Genomic DNA, 22,554 nt, shown 5'->3' with positions numbered 1-22,554 from the left:
TATATCACGGCTTGTCAGCTTAATGTGGGAGGAAAGCCCGAAGTGATGCAGGTCTCAGACGTTTACCACTTCGGTGAAACCCACGAGCATGGTCATGGTGCTGACAAATCTAGAAACATAATTTGGGCGAACCGGGATTCGAACCCACAATCGTAGGTTTCTGGCGTGCCTAAGGGACACAACTCTGCACAGCGAATCGCGGCGCCTTAGACGAGTGAATTGATCTTCAGCAACCCATGCTTGTCGTAAGAGGCGAATAACGGGATTGGGTGGTCAGGCTCGCTAACTTGGTTGATGCATGTCATCGTATCCCAATCGCGTGGATCGATGCTCATGATGTCAATCACTTGATTGTCCGCTCCAGACTCGTTTATTTACAGACAGCCGTCATATAGCTGGAATATTGCTGAGTGTGGCGTTTTTGTGAACACAGCTGAATACACAAGGATGCCAGTGGCGTAACGTCTGCGTAGCCCCAAAAAACAACAACAAGTGCTTTGAAAAATAATAACCTTTCCTCGGAGCATATAAAATCATAAATCTTCTCTATTACGGCATTTATGTGCTTACAATTGTATTTCCCCCGGTTACACCCCTAGGTGCATGCAGCAAAACACCTCATCACGCATGCAGCACTCAGTAAAAACACTGACATTGTATTGATAGTAAATCAGTCACTTATTGGTGACGTGCCTTCGTATGACTGAACGTCATCTCCCATAAATGAGAAATATGCCGTTTTAATGACAAACACAAACGTCTATAGGGTATGGTATCCCACATCTTCCCGAGGCAAGAGAGTATACTGACCATACAAGTCCAGTTTCCACCCTTGCCGAACTAGGCTGGTATTATGCAGTTACATTTTGGCTGGACTAACATGTCTATGCATAGTCCAAATCAAGATCGCGCACCGAAATCGAAATCCGGTTCGTAAACTGTCGTGCAGATTTCGGTCGATTGCAGGATTTGACAAAGCATGTGCACCGCCAACTCGTTGTAAGCATATATTTTCCAAATCTTTTCATGTTTTTAATCAAGGTGCTCACGTGATTTGATGCATTTCGCGATGTTTTACCCGTTTTATCATGATATAGAACTTGATCATCGATCAGATCGTCCTGACTGGGCGCCACCATTTTGTGTGAAGCAAACACAAGTGATACGAGAGGTGGAATCTGGCAATTTAGATATACACCGGTCTGTAGTCAGCAATTATACAGGTATATGACATTGGCCTGTAGTCAACCATATGATAGTTGTAGGTATATGACACTGGCCTGTAGTCAAGGATATGATAGTAATAGGTATATGACACTGGCCTGTAGTCAACGATATGATAGTTGTAGGTATATGACATTGGCCTGTAGTCAACGATATGAGAGTTATAGGTATCTGACATTGGTCTGTAGTCAACGATATGAGAGTTATAGGTATATGACATTGGTCTGTAGTCAACGATATGAGAGTTATAGGTATATGACATTGGTCTGTAGTCAACGATATGAGAGTTATAGGTATCTGACATTGGTCTGTAGTCAACGATATGAGAGTTATAGGTATATGACATTGGTCTGTAGTCAACCAACGATATGATAGTAATAGGTATATGACATTGGTCTGTAGTCAACGATATGAGAGTAATAGGTATATGACACTAGTCTGTAGTCTACGATATAATAGTTGTAGGTATATGACATTGGCCTGTAGTCAACGATATAAGAGTTATAGGTATATGACATTGGCCTGTAGTCAAGGATATGATAGTTATAGGTATATGACATTGGTCTGTAGTCAACGATATGAGAGTTATAGGTATATGACATTGGCCTGTAGTCAACAATATGAGAGTTATAGGTATATGAAAATGGCCTGTAGACAATGATGTGATAGTTATAGGTATATGACATTGGTCTGTAGTCAAGGATATGAGAGTTATAGGTATATGACAATGGCCTGTAGTCAACGATATGATAGTTATAGGTATATGACATTGGCCTGTAGTCAACGATATGAGAGTTATAGGTATATGACATTGGCCTGTAGTCAACGATATGAGAGTTATAGGTATATGACATTGGCCTGTAGTCAGCACTATTACCGTCATATCGCATTGATTTGCAGTCAGAACTTTGACTTCAGCTATAACTTTCAACACTGACTGGATACCCCGCTAAATTTGTATTTATAGCGGAGACTCGCAGACTGGTCACGTGATGTGTGGAATTCCCCTTCATGACAAAGAATAATCACCCTGGACAGCCAGCCATGAAATTCTATCGCGGGAGCGCCGCTCTGATTACAGGTAACACAAACTGACCGGGCCATGAACTATCGTCCCTCCCAGATTGGAAGGCGTGTGTTTGTACTGGCGCAGCGCCCCACGTTGATCCGCTCAAGCGGGGGTTGACGCTACAGGAATTTCACAAACAGGTTGAGCAGTACTAGTATTGCTTAACATAAATTTGCCACGCGGTGAGGGGTTTAGATATACCTCGAAGCATTTGTAGACACTCGATACGATCTCCTACATCCTAGAAGATACAGCGTTAAAGTAGAGGTAAGCTATTGTCTCCTTAGCACTGTCGCATACATGTACAATGCTCGGATATTTTCTGATTGTCGTTCTTTGGAGACAACATGTCAACATGTTTAATGGACATTCTGAACTGCACATCTGCTAGGATGAGTACTCGGGTGTAGTTCCGGGCCGTTAGACTTAGACACATAGGTGGGATAGGGGATACACTACGGGTCTTGTGTTTCAGTTCTGAAGTAAACACGTGCAACTATAAATGTCAGTGTAGTTCAGATACAAATAACGTATATATGTGTTCATGTTTATATACTACTGAAAGAATTCATGACGACATATCAATAGAAACAATCGGGTGTTCTTTGAGTTGTTTATGTTTATATGCGTTTAAATCGTTCAACAAAACCGTCATCTCCTTATTGTGTTATAGTGTTTGTAGTATTCGTTGGATTATAGGAACACTTTCAGTAGAGGCGCGCAAGTGTGGAAAGATAACGAGTTGTGATCAGTGGTTAAAGGTTGTATGAGTCCCAGGGAGCTGAGAATTAGGAGATAAACATACTGTGTTTTCAATGTAGAGCTAGGTTACCTGTAGATCTAACCGCGCCTAATTGAATTTGGAACCGAACGCGCAGTGTGAGGTTTCAAATGTTAAATTTAGCGCGGTTAGATCTACAGGTAACCTAGCTCTACATTGAAAACACAGTATGTTTATCTCCATTCTACCATGACTAAATAAAACGCGAACTCTTTGGTGTTAGCAAATATACTGAGTGAAGGGGCATGGGTTGAGTCCAGTGTTTTGAGTGGGTTATCGTTCTGAATTACGGAATCACCGAACAAAATATGATGCTGTATATACTCAAGCAGTTTGTTTACACCCAAATACTTTACTCGAACATATGACAGGCATTGAAAGCATATAAGCACCCGGCAACTTGGTAAACTAACGTGAGGTGGGCATCCCTAAAGTAAACAAAGCAAACCATTATATAAAAACATATAACAGTCGTATATATAGAAGAGCGCTAAAATTCCAAGCTCTCTGTTGTCTCCAAAACGTAAAAACACACACACACACACACATATATATATATATATATATATATATATATATATATATATATATATATAGATAGATAGATAGATAGATAGATAGATAGATAGATAGATAGATACTTCAGTTCTTATAATTTCATACTTTGTAGTTTACTGATCTCGCCTAACTTTGAAGTTCTCTGGTTTCGCGGAGGAACATTGCAACAATGTTATTTTGTCGGTATTTCCTGTCTCTCGGTCACACACGTTTCCCCATACTCAGTTACGCAAAGACAAAAAGTTCTTTGAATATATACAAATACGTCAACATCAACACAATTTTATTATCTGAACAAATTGACAACCATATTTGGGATTAACCTAATCTCAAAAAGAGATAACGGGAAACTGAACAAATATATAAAGATGACTCGATGCACCGAGTGAGTGAGTATGGTTTTACGCCGCTTTTAGCAATATTCCAGCAAAATCACGGCGGTGGACACCAGAAATGGACTTCACACATTGTACCCCGATGCACCGAGGCGAGGTCAACCTTCAAGTGCGGATATATATATGACGTCACATTTCTTGTTTGTTTCATTTGTAGCCGACCCGTGAAGATTCCGGGGTAGAATAGGTCTTCAGCAACCTATGCTTGCCGTAAAAGGGGACAATGCTTGTCGTAAGAGGCGACTAACGGGATCGGGTGGTCAGGGTCGCTGACTTGGTAGATGCATGTCATCGTATCCCAACGGCGTGGGTCGATGCTGATGATGTCAATCACTGGATTGTCTGGTCCAGACTCGATTATTTAGAGACCGCCGTCATATAGCTGGAATATTGCTGAGTGCGGCGTTAAACAACCAACCAACCAACAACCAATCATTTTTAGCCACCATCAAACATGGACGTATGCTTTCTTTTGCCCGGCAGTTTATTAAATGGTATTGACAGTTTCACGATATTATGTCATTTCTGCAATACAGTTCACCATAAGAAAATTATTTACTAACAATTTTTCATTCAAATGTATGTAACAGTATTTGTTTGTTTAATTATCATAATGGTGTCACTTAGGTAAAGAAAGGCCCCGTGGCACAGTGAGTGAGTTACAATCTTGACGTCGCATCGGCTTTATTTCAACCTCATAGCGACGAGAGCAAGTTGATAGATCTTTACGGGTGGGTCATGAATACAAAGTTATTTTTTAAAAACAACGCGACACAGAGAGAATGCTGAGATCAAGATGTTTGTTTGTATGAGTGCTAGTATTCGACAGTATATCTTAATGGAGAGAGACTTGCGTGACGTGTGAAATGTCGTTACTTACTTACTTACTTACTTACTTTGGAGATTTAACGTGCGCTTTCCGACTGGTGCGTATTTCGCACACGGGCCCGGCCAGGCCATTTAATGTGTTTCCGAAAGGGTGGTCTGTGCAACCCAAGAGGGGGCTTTAGGGGTTGCTTATATAGAATTTGGGAATTTTGAGATTTGGAATAGATGCCGATGGGGTGTGAAATGTCGTTTTGATAAGGGTGATATGTGTATTTGAGAGTGTTATATGTTTATTTACGATATCCTGCACACACCTGTGTTTCTAAACACACCAGTATCACACCACGTTTCCAACAAATCATAATCCAATCTCAATAATAGGTATAAATAACATCAATTTCACATCTATTGTAGGACAAGACACGAATCCCAAAAGCCAAGCGGGCCTATCACTGTTCTGGGCTGCTGTGGGTTGTGTAGAGGACGAGTGTTGACACTTCGCCTCGACACTGATAAGTGTACGGTACAACAGATAGGTGTCTATCGGAGCATCGCCGTCAGACGACGTAATCAACACCCTTTGTTGTGGAAGACGATCACTCAATCGTTCGCCCTCCTTGAGTGAGACGTGTACCTGCTCAACACGCCAGGGTAATTCATTAATAGGGAACTCAGTGTCATTAGGCTTGGATCTGACTGACGCACATCTGCTATTGAAATTGTTCTATTTTCATGTTATGAGAGTGATCGTGAACTCGTTTGACAACCGTATGAATAAGCAGACGACAGTTAAACAGCGTGTACTCTGAATACCGCGTGTACCAAGGTCTGCTTAGTTCTTACCCACTTTCGAGAAGTGTAGACTACATACACTTCTTAATCTTTACGGACTGAAAACGAGATTATTTGTTCTATACACCAGTACGGAGATTCGTTAGCATTGAATAGGCTCGGTGAGAGGAGGGGTTACAATAGTGTTCTGAACAGCGTGTTGATCTAGAGCAGACAGCTACATAAACCTCCAAATGGAAGCGGCCGGTGGATCGCCTCACGTGCTGCAGGTAGAGGCAGACGACTCTTGCATTTCCTATTCAGAACAGCTGAGTGGTTCGGTGGAACAGTACGCGTTTAACAGTCGGGTTAGCATGGAGGCCAACTTGGACGAATCCAGCAAATGTGCAGGCATTTCGCCAAAACTTGTGTGCACATCGTGTTCTCAAAGGTTCGTAAATCCACGGATTCTCCCGTGTCTTCATACGTTTTGTTCCGAGTGCATCTCCGGATTCCGTACGTATCCCATTAACTGCCCTGATTTGAATGATTCGGGTGAAAGGGAGGAGCTATCGAGTGCGAAGGTGTTGTCGTCTGCTCCGAGTTTAGATCAGCCGTCCTTCGATTCAGCAGACGGCAAAACAGACGACACTTACTATCACAAGAAACGCATGATTCTGTGCCCTGATTGCTTAAGAGAAGTTGAAATCGCAACGGACGTCAGTGAATTACATAAAAATCATGTGGTTGAGAGAAAACTAGCTGAAGACTGCTTGCAGAATATCAACAACAACATTCCCCAGTTCTGTGACTCCTGTGTTGATCTCACAGAAGGGTCTGTGGTGAGAGTGCGATGTGTGGAGTGTTCCGAGAGTCTGTGTTCCTATTGCGAACAGGCCCACAGACGACAGCGGCGAACCAAGGGCCATCACCTTGTCAGCGTGAACGAACCTACAGACACGGACAAAAAGAGAAAAAGCATTCATCGTCAAATATTTTGTCCTAGACATACGTCAGAAGAACTGAAACTGTTTTGTTCAAGTTGTGACGAGGTCGTATGCCGGGACTGTGTTGTGCTCGACCACAGGGACCACCAGTGTCAGTTCGTGTCATCAGATCTATTTCGAACGGAGATGGATTCGATGCAACTTCTCATAAAAAACGTCGTTCCCAAAGTCAATGCCGTTGAAGCACGTCTTAAAAGCGTCTCAACTCTGAAAGACAAGATTCGGACACGAGCGAAACAGGTGGAATCTGAGATTAACAAGTTCATGGACAGTTACATCCAAGCTATCGAGAAACACAGGCAGGCGTTGATTGGTCAGATAGACTCACTAGTCAAGGACAGGGAACGAAGTCTGAACGTGACTGAACTGCACCTGAAGGATTCGAAGGGAGAGGTCGGAGAGACTTGTAAACTCGTGTCTGAACTGATCGACTCAGGTTCAGATCTGGAGATACTGACCGTCAAGAAGTTAATAACCGGACGTCTGAACCGTCTGAACTCACTCCCTGTTGACCCGAAGACCAAGATCAACGATTTCGTAAGGTTTAGTCCCGAGGAGAAAGCAGACGTCATTAACGACTTCCAGATGTATGGGAAGGTGGTGTCCAGACAAGTGACCGCTGCCAAGTCCACCGTCGACGGTGACGGTAAGTTGATACATGTCTAGTTCAACAAATAATTGATTGTATAGTTCAACGGATCTTTGGTTATAAAGTTCAACGAATCATTGATTGTATGGCTCAATGATTGGGAAGTTCAACAAATCATTGATTGTACAGTTCAATGAATCATTGATTGTATGGGTCAATGGTTGTGTAGTTCAACGAATCATTGATTATTAAGCTTAACGAATCTTTGGTTGTATAGTTAAATGACTCAGTGGTTGATTAGTTTAATAAATCATTGGTTGTATAGCTCAACGAATTATTGATTGTATAGTTCAATGAATCATTGATTGTGTGGCTCAATGATTGTAAATTTCAACGAATCATTAGTTGTATAACTCAGCGAATCATTGATTGTATAGTTCAATGAATCAATGATTGTACGGTTCAATAATTGGGTAGTTCAACAAATCATTGGTTGTATAACTCAACGAATCATTGATTGTATAGTTAAATGAATCATTGATTGTATGGCTCAAAGGTTGTATAGTTCAACGAATCATTGGTTGTATAGTTCAACGAATCATTGATTATTTAGCTCAACGAATCTTTGGTTGTATAGTTCAATGGATGATTGCTTGTATAGGTTGCATAGTTGAAATGGAAAGGAAATATATTTGAGTCGTTTTTCCCAACATCACTGACTGCTTTCATGCAGACTCATGAAGATCCTGGTTAGAATAGGTTTTCAGCAACCTATGCTTGTCATAAAAGGTGGCTGTGCTTGTGAGAGGCGACTAACAGGATCGGGTGGTCAGTCTCGCTGACATGGTTGATGCATGTCATCGTATCCCAATTGCGTTGATCGATGTACATGATGTCCATCACCGGATTGTCTGGTCCAGACTCGATTATTTTTCAGACCGCAGTCATATAGCTGGAATATTGCTGAGTGCGGCGTTAAACAACAAACAAACAAAGCTTTCCATGCAAGTCTGTGACTCCGTACGAGCTCGTGCTCCCATGCTTATTCAAATCCCTGCTACTGAACACTACCGCGTGCTTGTATGTTGCATATATTGCTGATATTTCTCATGGTTTATTTTGAGACGCTCTCACGTTTCTTTATTTTCTTTCTGGTATGTTTCGTGAGTTGCCACATAAGATAAGCACAACAAACCTTTACACAACACCCTAACATCAACACGCCGCTTATGCCCGCTGGGCTGTTCACCTCAGCTATGCAACATTTTACTGTAGCACATACGGTGGTGTAAGGGGCAATAGAATATCATGACAATGGGGTGACACATGACACAACCTGCGTGGTTCTATAGTAGGGTAGGGGAGAGGGCTGTGGGGGGGGGGGGGGGGGGGGGGGGAGGGGGAGGTGGTAAGGGGCATAACCATCCGGGTCATTCGTCACGAATGCATCCAGGTTCATTTTCAGATTGAATTATGATTGACACTTACTAAAGTGTACCGGGAGGGGGGGGGGGGGGGGGGGGGCGGTGTTACGCCGCTTTTTGCAATATTACGACCCTAATGATGGTCAGAAAATGTTTATTCCTATCCTCATGGAGATAAGATACACTAGATAATCGAGCATGTCCCTTTATATATAGACGCTCTTTACATAGACTTACGGGTCCGGATCAATGAGGTCTCACTGTATACAAATATGTATACTTGTGCTAGATCTGATGTCTTGAGATTGTAACGCAAGCGTAAGTTACACAGCTCCACAACATACACGCACGGTTTTACCATTTAGGGGTTTCAACAAGCGTTTACCCTCCAGGATAAAATGAGCGTATTTCTTCAGGTTTGTAGGCTATTATAGCATTAAAGAACACATTGAAATTCGCATATAGTAAATGTGCATTATTTGCAGAATGCAAACATGTTTTTTGCAACATTCGCGGTTTTGCCACGAAGAACGAACCGAACCACTTGTGAACCAAGTTAAAGCACATTCACCCTGGAATTCTGACCTCGCACGCGAGTGGTCTATTTTTGTGCACGTGCACGTATTTAGTCTATTTCAGGTGCACGTAATTGCACCGCTCTTCGTATCCGCCCTCTTAGCTACATGCATTCCGACAACTCGCACACGTGCCCTTAGAACAACCGTGGAATGAACTTGCACATAGATCGACACGGCTTAATCAGCCATCAAAGAACCATCATTAGTACAGAGGATGTGGGAGTTATGTTCATGTATCACGGTTTCCATGTTATCACATGGTTTGATGTAGGAGTGTGGGTAGGGAGGAGATCAGGGGTCGTATGTGATACAGTGCTGTAGACGAGTCAAAGCATAAACGACCTGTGAAAATCCGGGGTAGAATAGGTCTTCAGCAACCCATGCTTGCCGTAAAAGGGGACTATGCTTGTCGTAAAAGGCGACTAACAGGATCGGGTGGTCAGGCTCGCTAACTTGGTTGATGCATGTCGTCGTATCCCAATTGCGTGGGTCGATGCTGATGATGTCAATCACTGGATTGTCTGGTCCAGACTCGATTATTTACAGACCGCCGTCATATAGCTGGAATATTGCTGAGAGCGGCGTTAAACAACAAACAAAACAAACACTGATACAGTGTACTGATGATCTCATGTAAAGGAATTCAACTCCATGCCAACATGCGATCTGTGGTGTTCTTTTGTTCGCGAGTACCAAAGTTCTGGTTACATTTTCCCTTGAACCTCTATTGTTTGTTGGTTGCTTGTTGTTTAACGCCACACTCAGCAATACGCCAAAGTGAAGGAGAGGGGAGCCGGTCTGCACCACGTGACTAAGTGAGAGTGGGTGAGTGAGTGATTGGGGGTATTGTGCTGCTAGTGTAGCACTTCTACATCACGACACCTATAGGCAGGATTTCATAAACTGTTTCGGTGTGAAGAACAAACACTTTAACCTCTAGAATAACCGACAATAAGATAAGATCTCAGAGAAACCTGGTATATTCTAAAACTGGGAATATCTACAGGCACAGCATGGGAACAAGCGCTATACGTGCGTGTAATGAGCTTATGACTCACACCACGCGCATCAGACATGCAACAGGCATTCCCGTAAATTGGCTGTTTCGTTTCATTTATGAGTTGTGGTTTTAACAGATTTGTTCATGGGAGGTTACAGAGGCATGTAGGTTTGAAAGTAAATTACCGACTGAAACATAGTTAGGAACAAATCGTCGGTTTTGCGTAATCAACTATTCCGTGAGTGATAATTTTAATTTTTTTTCCTAATTGGATAAACTGCACAGCTGTTATTTTTTTGTCATCAGGTGGTTGCCTAATCATATCCCCGGACATATATATAGTGTGTAAACATGTTTCACGTTTTGTGATGACTCTAATGTTATAATTTCCGTTTCTGCAGACCATTAGCTTCTGGTAGTGCGAGATAAACACGGTCATATGAGATATCAACAAAAAAATCCAGCAATATCTGCTTACCCTGTTCCATCCTCGGGGTTCAGGGTCATATACGCGATAGATCACATATGTGTGTCCTATACCTGATTAACACAGTGTCGCTATATAGTTGCGATTGTCTGATGCAGACTTGCTTATTTATAGTCTGTGGTCATGTAGCTGAACTATTGCTGAGTGAGTAAGTATGGCTTTACGCCGCTTTTAGCTATATTCCAGAAATATCACGGCGGAGAATACCAGAAATTGGCTTCACACATTGTACATGTCGGGAATCGAACACGCGTCTTTGGCGTGGTCAACGAACGCTTTAGACACTAGGCTACCACCCGCCCCTATCGCTGAGTCAAGCGTTAAACACAAAGATATGGATATATTAGCAACTTCATGTTTGGTAATTTAGCGGTTAAATCAGTGGTTTCTTGGAACCAACTTTGGTACTCTGTAATCGGAATTCATCTGTTTTATCGCGTCTGTGGTCAAGAAATAAACGATGCCCATTTTAGCCGGCAGTTACAAGCTTGAGGTACGTTGGCCCTCTCAGTCACGGAATCCCCGCGGGGGAATGAATACATCAAACTAGTTTCACTCCTGTACAAGGTATGATTCGTGGTTTATCAATTTTGCTACTTCCGCTATTAATCAAATATCATCATGAATAGCGTCTGTTTATGTGTGAAAACCATCCCACCAATTTACCGAATGTATTAAAAGGCAACCCAGCGGTTACTAGCTGGTGCATAGCTTACGTTGCAACCAGCTGGCACTGAAATTCATTCTACCAAATGTTTCCGTTCGACTAAAATTAGCCCTCTCAGCGAGTACTTCTGATGGTGGTTACCCTCTCCGCCAGCTGGTCGGACGAGTTGCCCGTCTACAGTAGCGGTAAGAGAGATGTTAGGTTTGAGATAGTTGGATACATTAGGTCGGAGAGAGTTGACCCATGTTAAATCTTGTTAACTTCGTGAGACGGGGTATTAGATACTGAAGCCGTGTCTTTTGGGCGCCGTGAGGTCGGGACAGCAGCAGCCTGAGAAGTTATTATGAAAAAAACGTTATTATGTTTAGTTCGGTAATAGTGCCATTGAGCGTATGTGTTTATGTTTACCATGTAGCCGGGCAGACCGACAGACAGATAATTTATTAAAGTCTCACCTCACAAGTATAGGGTAAAAATAGGCTATACAAAATACAATAAAAAGTGAGCCACCCTTTAAGGGTTACGAGAGACCATATATGAACTAAAAACATACACAAACATAAAACTATAAACACTTAAAAGGTTATCTTATATCAAGGGTCTTGGTACGCGGAGTCGTTTATTTCCCTTGAACGTCAGGGGGTCGGGTGCCCTGGTGGTTAAAGCGTTCGCTCCTCACGCCGAAGAACCGGGTTCGATTCCCGACATGGATACAATGCGTGAAGCCCATTTCTGGTGTCCCCCGCCGTGATATTGCTGGAAATCTGCTAAAAGCGGCGTAAAACAAAAACTTACTCACTCATTCGATCATCACATACCTACGTGTCTTGGTTATCACTATCATCATCATCAGCATCGTAAGTATGTAGATGCTGGTACAGATGAGTGAGTGAGTTGGGTTTAACCTCGTTTTAAACAGTATTGCAGTTATATCACGGCGTGTTAGCTTGATGTGGGAGGAAAGCAAGATTGATGTCAATCTTAATCATTTTCCACTTTGGTGAAACACACGACCACGGGTATGGTGCTGACAAACCTAGAAACATAACCAGGACGAATCCAAGATTCGACCCACGATCATAGTTTTCTGGACAATACTACTAATACTAATACTACTAATAATATAACAAAAAACAACATGAATGATAATAAGATAAATAATGACATGTATTGTGTTTTGGTTATATAAATATCACACGGGTGATGCTGATGATGATGATGATGATGATGATGATTGTCAAGAGGGGATATTTATCAATCATTTATTTTCAGACGTGGCTTCACATCTATTTGTCTAAGGCAAGCTTACATAGCGAAAGGAACATTGACTCAACAAGGTGGTTGAAACAGACAATGTGCCGTGACGTATTCTATTGGCTATTGTTTCTCAAAGCTTAAATTACGTCGTCGCGCTTGGTGTTTCCCAGTTACAACAGAAAGAGCATTCCGAGGTTCATAACACTAATTGTCAGTCACCGTGACTAGCATGGAGAGAAGGCAGTACGTCGTAACTAATTACTGCAAACCATGGTCTTGAATAACCAACCCCTCCCTTCAAACAGGGAACTTATGTTGGTGTCTTGCTCGCCGCGAATAGGTGCAAAGTTGCTGATGCAGCGTTAAGCAATATTCAATCACCCATTGGTGTCTTGTTCGTTCTTATACCTCCGAGCTTTACGTGTTGTGGGGCGGTTGGGTAGCCTAGTGTTTAAAGCGTTCGCTCGTCACGCCGACGTCTCGGGTTTGATTCCCCATATGGGTACAATGTTTGAAGCCATTTGTGGTGTCCCCTGCCCTGATATTGATAAGTCTGAGACCTGCATCACTTCGGGCTTCCCTCCCACATTAAGGTGACACGCCGCGATATAACTGGAATACTGTTAAAAGCGGCGTAAAACCCAACTCACTCACTGATATTGAGAAAAGCGACATACACTCACGCCCACTCACTCGCTAGCCCACTCACACATATAACCAAACGCACATCCATACAATCACTCACCCATACACTGATCACCCACTCACTCACTCAAGTGTCTGGAGAGACATCAAGCCGTCACATTATAGCAGCGAGTGAAGCCTCCGAATTTTCAAACTCAAGAATTTACAAGGGATATTTCATAATTTGACTATATGCGTACGTCTGGTTACAGGTAGATGTCGGGAAACTAGGCGGGTGGACGTAGCCACACGTAGTGTTTGTGGCTCTGAGTTGACGTCTTAGAAAAGCTGCATGATGCCATACCAGACACCAGGGTCATGTACAACTTATGAATATCTTCATGAATAGTTGACATTAATCGCCCCACGAATGAATGTCAGCATCCCAGTCAGCACCCTAGTGTCCCCACGAGACAACATGTACCCCGACTGATCCGTTTCATTAAGAAAAGACCCGTGTCTGTATAACGTGATACCCTGTCTGGTTGACGCTATGTGTGGAATGTAGGTTGTAGACACTCGAGATCCAGGGTGATATAAGGTATATCGGGTATGTTTGACACGTGATATACCAGTATGTCAGTGGGTAAACGTCTTTTGAAATTGTCAAAAACCCTTTGTAATTTGGACCGTGTAGAGTCAGAAATATTTTGAAATTTAGTGCTCCGTCTTCACAGCAAATAAAAATCCCCCAAATATTCATGATCGCATTTTTTGTTCAGTTTATGACGAACCATTGCTTAAGTACACCAGGTGATTGTAATCAGAGAGGATTATTTCCAGCGTGAATAGACACAACATGCTACAAGTGTGTATAACCATACGTCGTACTCATCACACTGCTGCCTGTAATGAGCTTCAGCAGTCGGACCCCCCCACACAGATCCCTGCCGCATCTCACAGCTCCGTGCAGCGCTGGGTAGGTTTACTCAACAACTGGGATACATTGCAGGAATGACATAACCTTCACACATCCCCACTACACGGCTATTCTTGGCCCAGCAGCACATATCTGAGTACAATGCAACGCAAGGCGAACATGTTCGCAAAAACACTGCCTGCTTTACAAGGGGAACATTTTTGTTTCTGTTTTTAACTAATTGCGAGATTATTCTCAGCAACCTGAGAGGGTTTGAAGCTGTTACAAATTGTTTTGTTGATTTGTTTAACACCGTTGAGAGTTTTAACTTAAGTTCGTGTTCTTGATGAGGTGAGGTGAAACAGGTTTTTAACATTTTATTGCACTTATTGCACGCTTGCGTGCGTGCGTGCGTGCGTGCGTGTGTGGCCGCTTGTCCTAGTCCGGACTAATGCCGATTGCCCACTGAGATACCATGCCGCAGTTTAACATGGATACCCCACTCAGACACAGTATACGGACTCCGAGCTGACCAGTCCTTGCCTTAGCCCCTTAATGCCAAGCGCCAGGCAGAGTAACGACAAGTACCACCCTTGAACGTCTTTTGGTATGACGTGGCCAATGGATCGATGTTTTGATGATAATCTTGGCATGTTATGTTTAGTACGCACAACCAGGCACACTGTATGTCACCAGGACATGGTCAGAACAACGTGTGTGAGATAGTGAGGAAACGGTGTTTCAGGTGCATAATTAGCATTGTGCTTTGAGTTGGGTTAAGTGAGGTTATTTAGAAGCCGCTTGAGACCTATGAAGATCTGGCGTAGAATAGGTCTTCAGCAACTCATGCTTGTCGTAAGAGGCGACTAACGGTTGGTTGGTTTGTTGTTTTACGCCCCACTCAACAATATTCCAGCTATATGACGGCGGTCTGTAAATTATCGAGTCTGGACCAGACAATCCAGTGACTGACATCATGAGCATTGATCCACGCAATTGGGATACGATGACATGTTTCAACCAAGTCAGCGAGCCTGACCACCCGATCCCGTTGGTCGCCTCTTACGACAAGCATGGTCGCCTTCGCCTTTTACGGTAAGTAGGGATTGGTGAAGACCTATTCTACCCCGGATGTTAATGGGGATTTAGTTTATACTAAGTATTGTATGCTTACACTGGATATCCTGTTACAGGTTTGAGCACAGCGAGGATTGGTCACAAGTCTCAGATGACCTTGACCGTAAGAGATACAGAGCACGTGCAGTACAACGGAAGTGACGTCAACGTCAGAGCGTGGCTTATCTACCAGAATGAAAGTCTCAGGTAAGTTGGAGTGTATATATCTGTATGTAAAAGGATTTCAAGTTGGATCACAGTTTTACTGATACTTCAATGAAGATCTTTAGATGGTACATAGAAGGTGGGATATCTATGAAGGCAGGATTAACTTATGGACTTTAAATGCACTGTTTCCGTCAATCTCATTAAAATCATATCTTAGTTCTCCCTATCGCTAAACAAAGCTTTGTTTAACGGCAGCGAGAACTTAGATCAGAGTTTAATGAGATTGTGTTTCTGTAAATTTGCCTTTATCAATTCCTTAGTAAGACCACCTGTCCATGTACATATTTTACTAAACACAAGTGTCCATGGATTTTTCTAGAAATATATTTTTTTTTAGTTGTGCTTTAAAACAAACAATATGTGGGGGTGAGGTGGGGGGTGGGCATCACATTTTTCTAAACATCATCATGTACTGTGCAGTTTGAATATTATAATAAACTGGAGGACAAATTCCTCAGCATTTTCGGAATTCGGATTAAATTTTGCCCCAAAAGACCCAGGTTGCACCCCCATGTACACCCAGAGAAGATGGAATACGTAACTTCTCTAATTTAGCCATTGACGTCTTTCGTGGTGTGTTTATCACTGTCAGCACCTTGACGAGTATGTACACGCTGATAATGTGTTCTTCCCCTCCACAGAAGCGTTCCTGTAAACATCTCCTGTAAGAAGGACGGAACCCACCAGCTGACCTTCACCCCGGTCCAGAAGGGCACGCACTTCCTCCACGTGGCAGTCAGTGGCCAGCCGGTCAAGGTAGGTTAAATTCGGACTAAAATCACAGCGTTAAATTAATAGCCTCTCTGCCTATAAATCTGTATGAAAATATGGTCCTTGCTACATAAAGGCCTAAAAATAAAACTTCAACTGATGTTACTTCTGCAAATATATATATATATATATATATATATATATATATATATATATATATATGGCTCGGAGGTCTAGTGGACAGAACGCCTGCCCAGAGGGTGGAAGGTCAGGGGTTCCCATCCCGTCGCGTCGTACAAAACAACTGTCAAAAGATGGTATTTGTTGTTTACTGCCTGGAAGGTGATGAGAGAGGTATATAATGTTAAACTGCTACATGGTATCTCAGTGGGCTGGAACTGAAGAATAGTAGCACCTGAAATTTATCATATCTGATGATGATAAACTTGTTTATCATTTAAGTATTTTATGTCCATCTTCAGGATAGCCCCTTCAAGTTCAGTGTGAAGGCAAGATGGCGGGAACACAAGGGTATCTGGCAGTGTTGCACCTTCTGTCAGACCGGAGGGAAGAGGGACGTCACGTGTGGATGCAAGGGGGCAATGCCAGGTGAGCTTCAATTCTGTTTGTTGTTTAACGCCACACTTAGCAATATTCCAGCTATATGACGGAGGTCTATAAATAATCGAGTCTGGACCAGACAATCCAGTGATTGACATCATGAGCATTGATCACGCAATTGGGATACAATGACATGCATCAACCATGTCAATGAGCCTGACCATCTGAGTCGCCTTTTACAACAAACAGTCACTTTTTATGTCAAGCATTGGTTGCTGCAGACCACTTCAATGCTAACCAATTGTAATGTCTTTATGCTAGACGACAGTAAGTTCAATTGTTCACATTGTTGTCCTGTTCAAGGGTGAACTCATAGGTTAGACTTAAAGCAATGCAAATGTTATTGACACAATGATCATAATTGAAGATAGAAGAGAGATTTGGATTCGTTTGTCAACCGCTAGGACATGCTTACCCTTTTTGGGAACACCTGGTGACGCTGATTTTCAGTGGTCCACTCATATATTATCCACAGCTATTTTGCCCTTTGCTCCAAATGGAATCTGTTTTGGCAGAAAATCTAGGATGGTTGTTCTCTTGCATTGACAATATATATTTGTGGATGTTCTAGGTGGGTTTGCAGGCTGCGGGCACGGACATGGCAACCACCCCGGCGGACCTCACTGGTCGTGCTGTGGGAAGATGGTGAAGAACTCAGAATGTTCTGTTACCAGCAGACCCTCTCCGCTCAGACAGGTCACGTTATGAAGCAGTCACAGTTGATCACCGGAAAACACACTCGTCTTGTCAGACTGCCCAAGTTCAACAGCAACTGACTACACAGCAGCACATGACCACGCGAATTTGGCCACATTAGAAGCTGGCAGCAGATGATCAAACGAAAATGGCCGTGTTAGAAGCTGGCGGGAGATGATCAAACAAAAATGGCCAGGTGAGAAGCTGGCAGAAGATAACCACAAGAAAATGGCCACGTTAGAAGCGGGCAGCTGATGGTCGAACGAAAATGGCGACGTGAGAAGCTGGTGGCTGATGATCAAACGAACATGGCCACGTTAGAATCTGGCTTCTGATGATCAAACGAACATAGCCACGCTAGAAGCTGGCGGCTGATGACCAAGCGAACATGGTCACGTTAGAAGCTGGCGGCTGATGATCAAACAAACATAGCCACGTTAGAAGCTGGCGGCTGATGATCAAACAAACATGGTCACGTTAGAAGCTGGCGGCTGATGATGAAACGAACATGGCCACGTCAGAAGCTGGTGGCCACATTTTAAAGCTAACATCTAAAGGCAGATCACCACAGGAAAAGCAAGATGACAAACTTGGAACACTTGCTTGACTTCACTGTGTGCATCAAGTGGCCATTGTAAGGTACCTCGTACAATCCCCCATGCTTGATCAGAGAGTCATCGTGAAGAACTCAGTCTCAGAGGATAACCAGGCCACCTTCCCGTCCTTGCTTAGATATGCAACGTAGCGAAGGTATTTGGTAGATTGCCAGTCATCTTGTTTCACATCTTTGCTGAGGCTTCTCAAGTGAACAACAGATGTTGTTGAGAAGATAACACATAGAGAACAGCAAACGCTCTCATCTCTGTGTCAAACATGTGGATTTCAACAAAATATAACATGGACAAAACACTCTCTCCATTTCACTCTTCAACCAGACGGCCACGCTGAGCAGCCAAAGTTCAGGAACATAGAATAGTCTCATTCTCTGTTAACACCACATTACAGAGACTACTGTCTCGGGGACAGGTTCCCCAGACACGTGACTTGAGCTGAGGAGAGATGAGAAGTCAGGAAGAATGTCCCTTCTCTGATCCTCTCTGCTTTCAGACCATGTTATAAAGCCAACGACAGGATAAGACAGACGTCATCTAATGGAGCATGGACAGAACAGAGTACTACTATTCCTGTGTGTACTGCTCAAGAATCCCATGTCACCCACAGAAAGAAAGGCCAGGCCACAAAAGCTAGAACTGCCAAGTGACATCACCATTTGTTGAGACTTAACAGTCTCGTCACAGACAGACAAATCACAAATGACCAAGAACACAAATTAACAATATGTTTTGTACAAATAAAATTTCAACATGTATTTATTTATGTGGGACATGTTAAAAAAATAAAAGTGTTAACCAAAATATTTCTACCAGTATTTGTTTTGTTTGAATGGCCATGAAACAATATGACAGCTATATCACATTGGCCTCAAGCGAGCAATATTACAACTACATTACATATTCTTCTAGGCAGCAGTATCACAGCTATATGGCATTGGTCCTTTGGTTGTCTGTTTCTAACGACACTTGCCTGAAAATATCCAATCTGGACCAGATAATTCAGTGGTTACATGATATGCCATTTGATAAGGGTGAAATGAATTGCCGTCAACCTGGTCCTCACCCGTGTGACCACCCAACACTTCCCAGTCCAACACACCAGATCCTCACGTGTGACCACCCATCACCTCCCAGTCCAACACACCAGATCCACACGTGTGACCACCCATCACCTCCCAGTCCAACACACCAGATCCTCACGTGTGACCACCAAGCACCTCCCATTTCAACACACCAGATCCTCACGTGTGACCACCCAACATCTCCCAGTCCAACACACCAGATCCTCACGTGTGACCACCCAACACCTCCCAGTCCAACACACCAGATCATCACGTATGACCACCCAACACTTACCAGATCCAACACACCAGATCATTACGTGTGACCATCCATCACCTCCCAGTCCAACACACCAGATCCACACGTGTGACCACCCAACACTTTCCAGTCCAACACACCAGATCCACACATGTGACCACCCAACACCTCCCAGTCCAACACACCAGATCATCAAGTGTGGCCTCCCAACACATCCCAGTCCAACACACCATATCATCAAGTGTGGCCTCCCAACACCTCTCAGTCCAACACACCAGATCCACATGTGTGACCACCCAACACATCCCAGTCCAACACACCAGATCCACATGTGTGACCACCCAACACTTCCCAGTCCAACACACCAGATAATCATGTTTGACCACCAAACACCTCCCAGTCCAACACACCATATCCACAAGTGTGACCACCCAACACTTCCCAGTCCAACACACCATATCCACAAGTGTGACCACCCAACACTTCCCAGTCCAACACACCAGATCATCAAGTGTGGCCTCCCAACATCTCTCAGTCCAACACACCAGATCATCAAGTGTGACCACCCAGCACTTCCCAGTCCAACACACCAGATCCTCACGTGTGACCACCCAACACTTCCCAGTCCAACACACCATATCCTCACGTGTGACCACCCAACACCTCCCAGTCCAACACACCAGATCCACACGTGTGACCACCCAACATCTCCCAGTCCAACACACCAGATCCTCACGTGTGACCACCCAACACCTCCCAGTCCAACACACCAGATCATCACGTATGACCACCCAACACTTCCCAGAACCAACACACCATATCCTGACGGGTGACCACCCAACATCTCCCAGTCCAACACACCAGATCCACACGTGTGACCACCCAACACTTCCCAGTCCAACACACCAGATCCTCACATGTGACCACCCAACACTTCCCAGTCCAACAAACCAGATCCACACGTGTGACCACCCAACACTTCCCAGTCCAACACACCAGATCATTACGTGTGACCATCCAACACTTCCCAGATCCAACACACCAGATCATCACGTATGACCACCCAACACTTCCCAGATCCAACACACCAGATCATTACGTGTGACCATCCAACACTTCCCAGTCCAACACACCAGATCCTCACGTGTGACCACCCAACACCTCCCAGTCCAACACACCAGATCCTGACGGGTGACCACCCAACATCTCCCAGTCCAACACACCAGCTCATCACATGTGACCACCCAACACCTCCCAGTCCAACACACCAGATCCTCACATGTGACCACCCAACACTTCCCAGATCCAACCAGCAATGAAGTAATCAATCCAAAACCTGAATAAGTTACTTTATTTACACAATCACTTGCGCTGTTATACAGAAGTCAAACAACAGTAGAGTATGTACAAACTATCAACACTGTAGGCTTCTTGACAAAGAGGACTGAAATACAATCATAAAACACAAGTTAAAACAGTAAGTAAAGGTTCTGTGGGTACATGTTTTAAAATTGACACTAAATATGAAATTAAAATTGAACCTATATAGGCTCCATCCATGTCAGGCTTAAAAAGACGGAAACATGCAAAATGTAAATAAGTGTACAACTGAAGACTGCTTGTATCACACATTTACATATAAGTGCTTGAACCAGAGTTGCTTTTTGTAACTCGGCAATATTCCAACTACATCACATTGATCCTAAAATCATATGTTGATAGACGAGTGTTTGACCGCAAGAGCAACGGACCCATGCCACTAGGGTACAATGACACCACAGAGCTAGGTCACTCATTATATTCATCCAATCCTCAAACCTAAGCCACTAGGGTACAATGACTCCACAGAGCTAGGTCACTCATTATATTCATCCAATCCTCAAACCTAAGCCACTAGGGTACAATGACACCACAGAGCTAGGTCACTCATTATATCCATCCAATCCTCAAACCTTAGCCACAAGGGTACAATGACACCACAGAGCTAGGTCATTCATTATTTCCATCCAATCCTCAAACCTAAGCCACTAGGGTACAATGACACCACAGATCTAGGTCACTCATTATATCCATCCAATCCTCAAACCTAAGCCACTAGGGTATATTGACACCATCCAATCCTCATTTAAGTCATCTCATGACAAGCATGGGGTGTTTGGGAGAGAGGGACTTCTCACATATGAAAGGGGGTTGAGAGGGCAGTATAATAAAAAGGATTTTTGAAACCTACGACTGGATGTGGCTGTCGGGAGATAACAAACACCTTGGAGGGGAATGGAAAGAGTGAACAGTAATTATGTTTGGAATACTGGTATTGATGAGATATTCTGGATCATGAGTTGGAGATGTTTATGGTACAGATAAACAAGTTGTTCAGAACTCCATCAGTCTTTGTAAAACAGAACTTGGGAAACTGTCAGCGAATTCAGTGGTGCTTCTAACTCAAAAGGTGTAATGTTAATACAGTTTTAATTCACAATTCCAGTTTAGTCCACTAACCTAAATCATGTTCCTTGACGCATAGTTGTGTTGCACTAAGCACAATTGTGTTGCAGTCATGTTGCACAAAACAGTTATGTTGCCCTAAGCACAAACATGTTGCACTAAGCACAATTGTGTTGCAGTCATGTTGCACAAAACACTTATGTTGCACTAAGCACAAACATGTTGCACTAAGCACAATTGTGTTGCAGTCATGTTGCACAAAATAGTTATGTTGCACTAAGCACAATTGTGTTGCAGTCATGTTGCACAAAATAGTTATGTTGCACTAAGCACAAACATGTTGCACTAAGCACAATTGTGTTGCAGTCATGTTGCACAAAATAGTTCTGTTGCACTAAGTACAATTGTGTTGCAATCATGTTGCACAAAACAGTTATGTTGCACTAAGCACAAACATGTTGCACTAAGCACAATTGTTTTGCAGTCATGTTGCACAAAATAGTTATGTTGCACTAAGCACAATTGTGTTGCAGTAATGTTGCACAAAATAGTTATGTTGCACTAAGCACAATTGTGTTGCAATCATGTTGCACAAAATAGTTATGCTGCACTAAGCACAGTTGTG

At 43.2% G+C, this 22,554-nt stretch overlaps 2 protein-coding genes across 2 annotated transcripts; both read left to right on the top strand.

Annotated features, from left to right (window-relative positions):
* The first annotated feature begins 2,520 nt into the window (after positions 1-2,520).
* LOC139459062 (E3 ubiquitin-protein ligase TRIM45-like) lies at positions 2,521-18,929 on the top strand. Its single transcript, XM_071240505.1, has 6 exons — positions 2,521-2,560; positions 5,270-7,279; positions 15,372-15,501; positions 16,164-16,278; positions 16,716-16,842; positions 17,426-18,929. The coding sequence occupies exons 2-6, from the start codon at positions 5,881-5,883 to the stop codon at positions 17,560-17,562; spliced, it is 1,908 nt and encodes a 635-aa protein (XP_071096606.1). The 5' UTR covers positions 2,521-2,560; positions 5,270-5,880; the 3' UTR covers positions 17,563-18,929.
* Positions 18,930-19,501: 572 nt separating this feature from the next.
* Positions 19,502-20,317, top strand: LOC139458532 (uncharacterized). The gene has a single exon (XM_071239965.1). The coding sequence runs from the start codon at positions 19,502-19,504 to the stop codon at positions 20,315-20,317; it is 816 nt and encodes a 271-aa protein (XP_071096066.1).
* The last annotated feature ends 2,237 nt before the right edge of the window (positions 20,318-22,554 follow it).

This window comes from Haliotis cracherodii, unplaced genomic scaffold (assembly GCF_022045235.1).
Source record: "Haliotis cracherodii isolate W230 unplaced genomic scaffold, xgHalCrac1.p SCAF_13, whole genome shotgun sequence".
Classification (NCBI taxonomy): domain Eukaryota; kingdom Metazoa; phylum Mollusca; class Gastropoda; order Lepetellida; family Haliotidae; genus Haliotis; species Haliotis cracherodii.
Note: the sequence above shows the minus strand (reverse complement) of the source record. Positions and strands in the feature narration are given on the sequence as shown.

Bases quoted from the DNA above. Each gene is read 5' to 3' on its own strand.
- LOC139459062 (XM_071240505.1), top strand. From the start codon at position 5,881: ATGGAAGCGGCCGGTGGATCGCCTCACGTGCTGCAGGTAGAGGCAGAC. The intron at 16,279-16,715 runs GTAGGTTAAATT...GTCCATCTTCAG, and splicing joins TCAGTGGCCAGCCGGTCAAG to GATAGCCCCTTCAAGTTCAG. The intron at 16,843-17,425 runs GTGAGCTTCAAT...TGGATGTTCTAG, and splicing joins ATGCAAGGGGGCAATGCCAG to GTGGGTTTGCAGGCTGCGGG.
- LOC139458532 (XM_071239965.1), top strand. From the start codon at position 19,502: ATGACCACCCAACACTTACCAGATCCAACACACCAGATCATTACGTGT.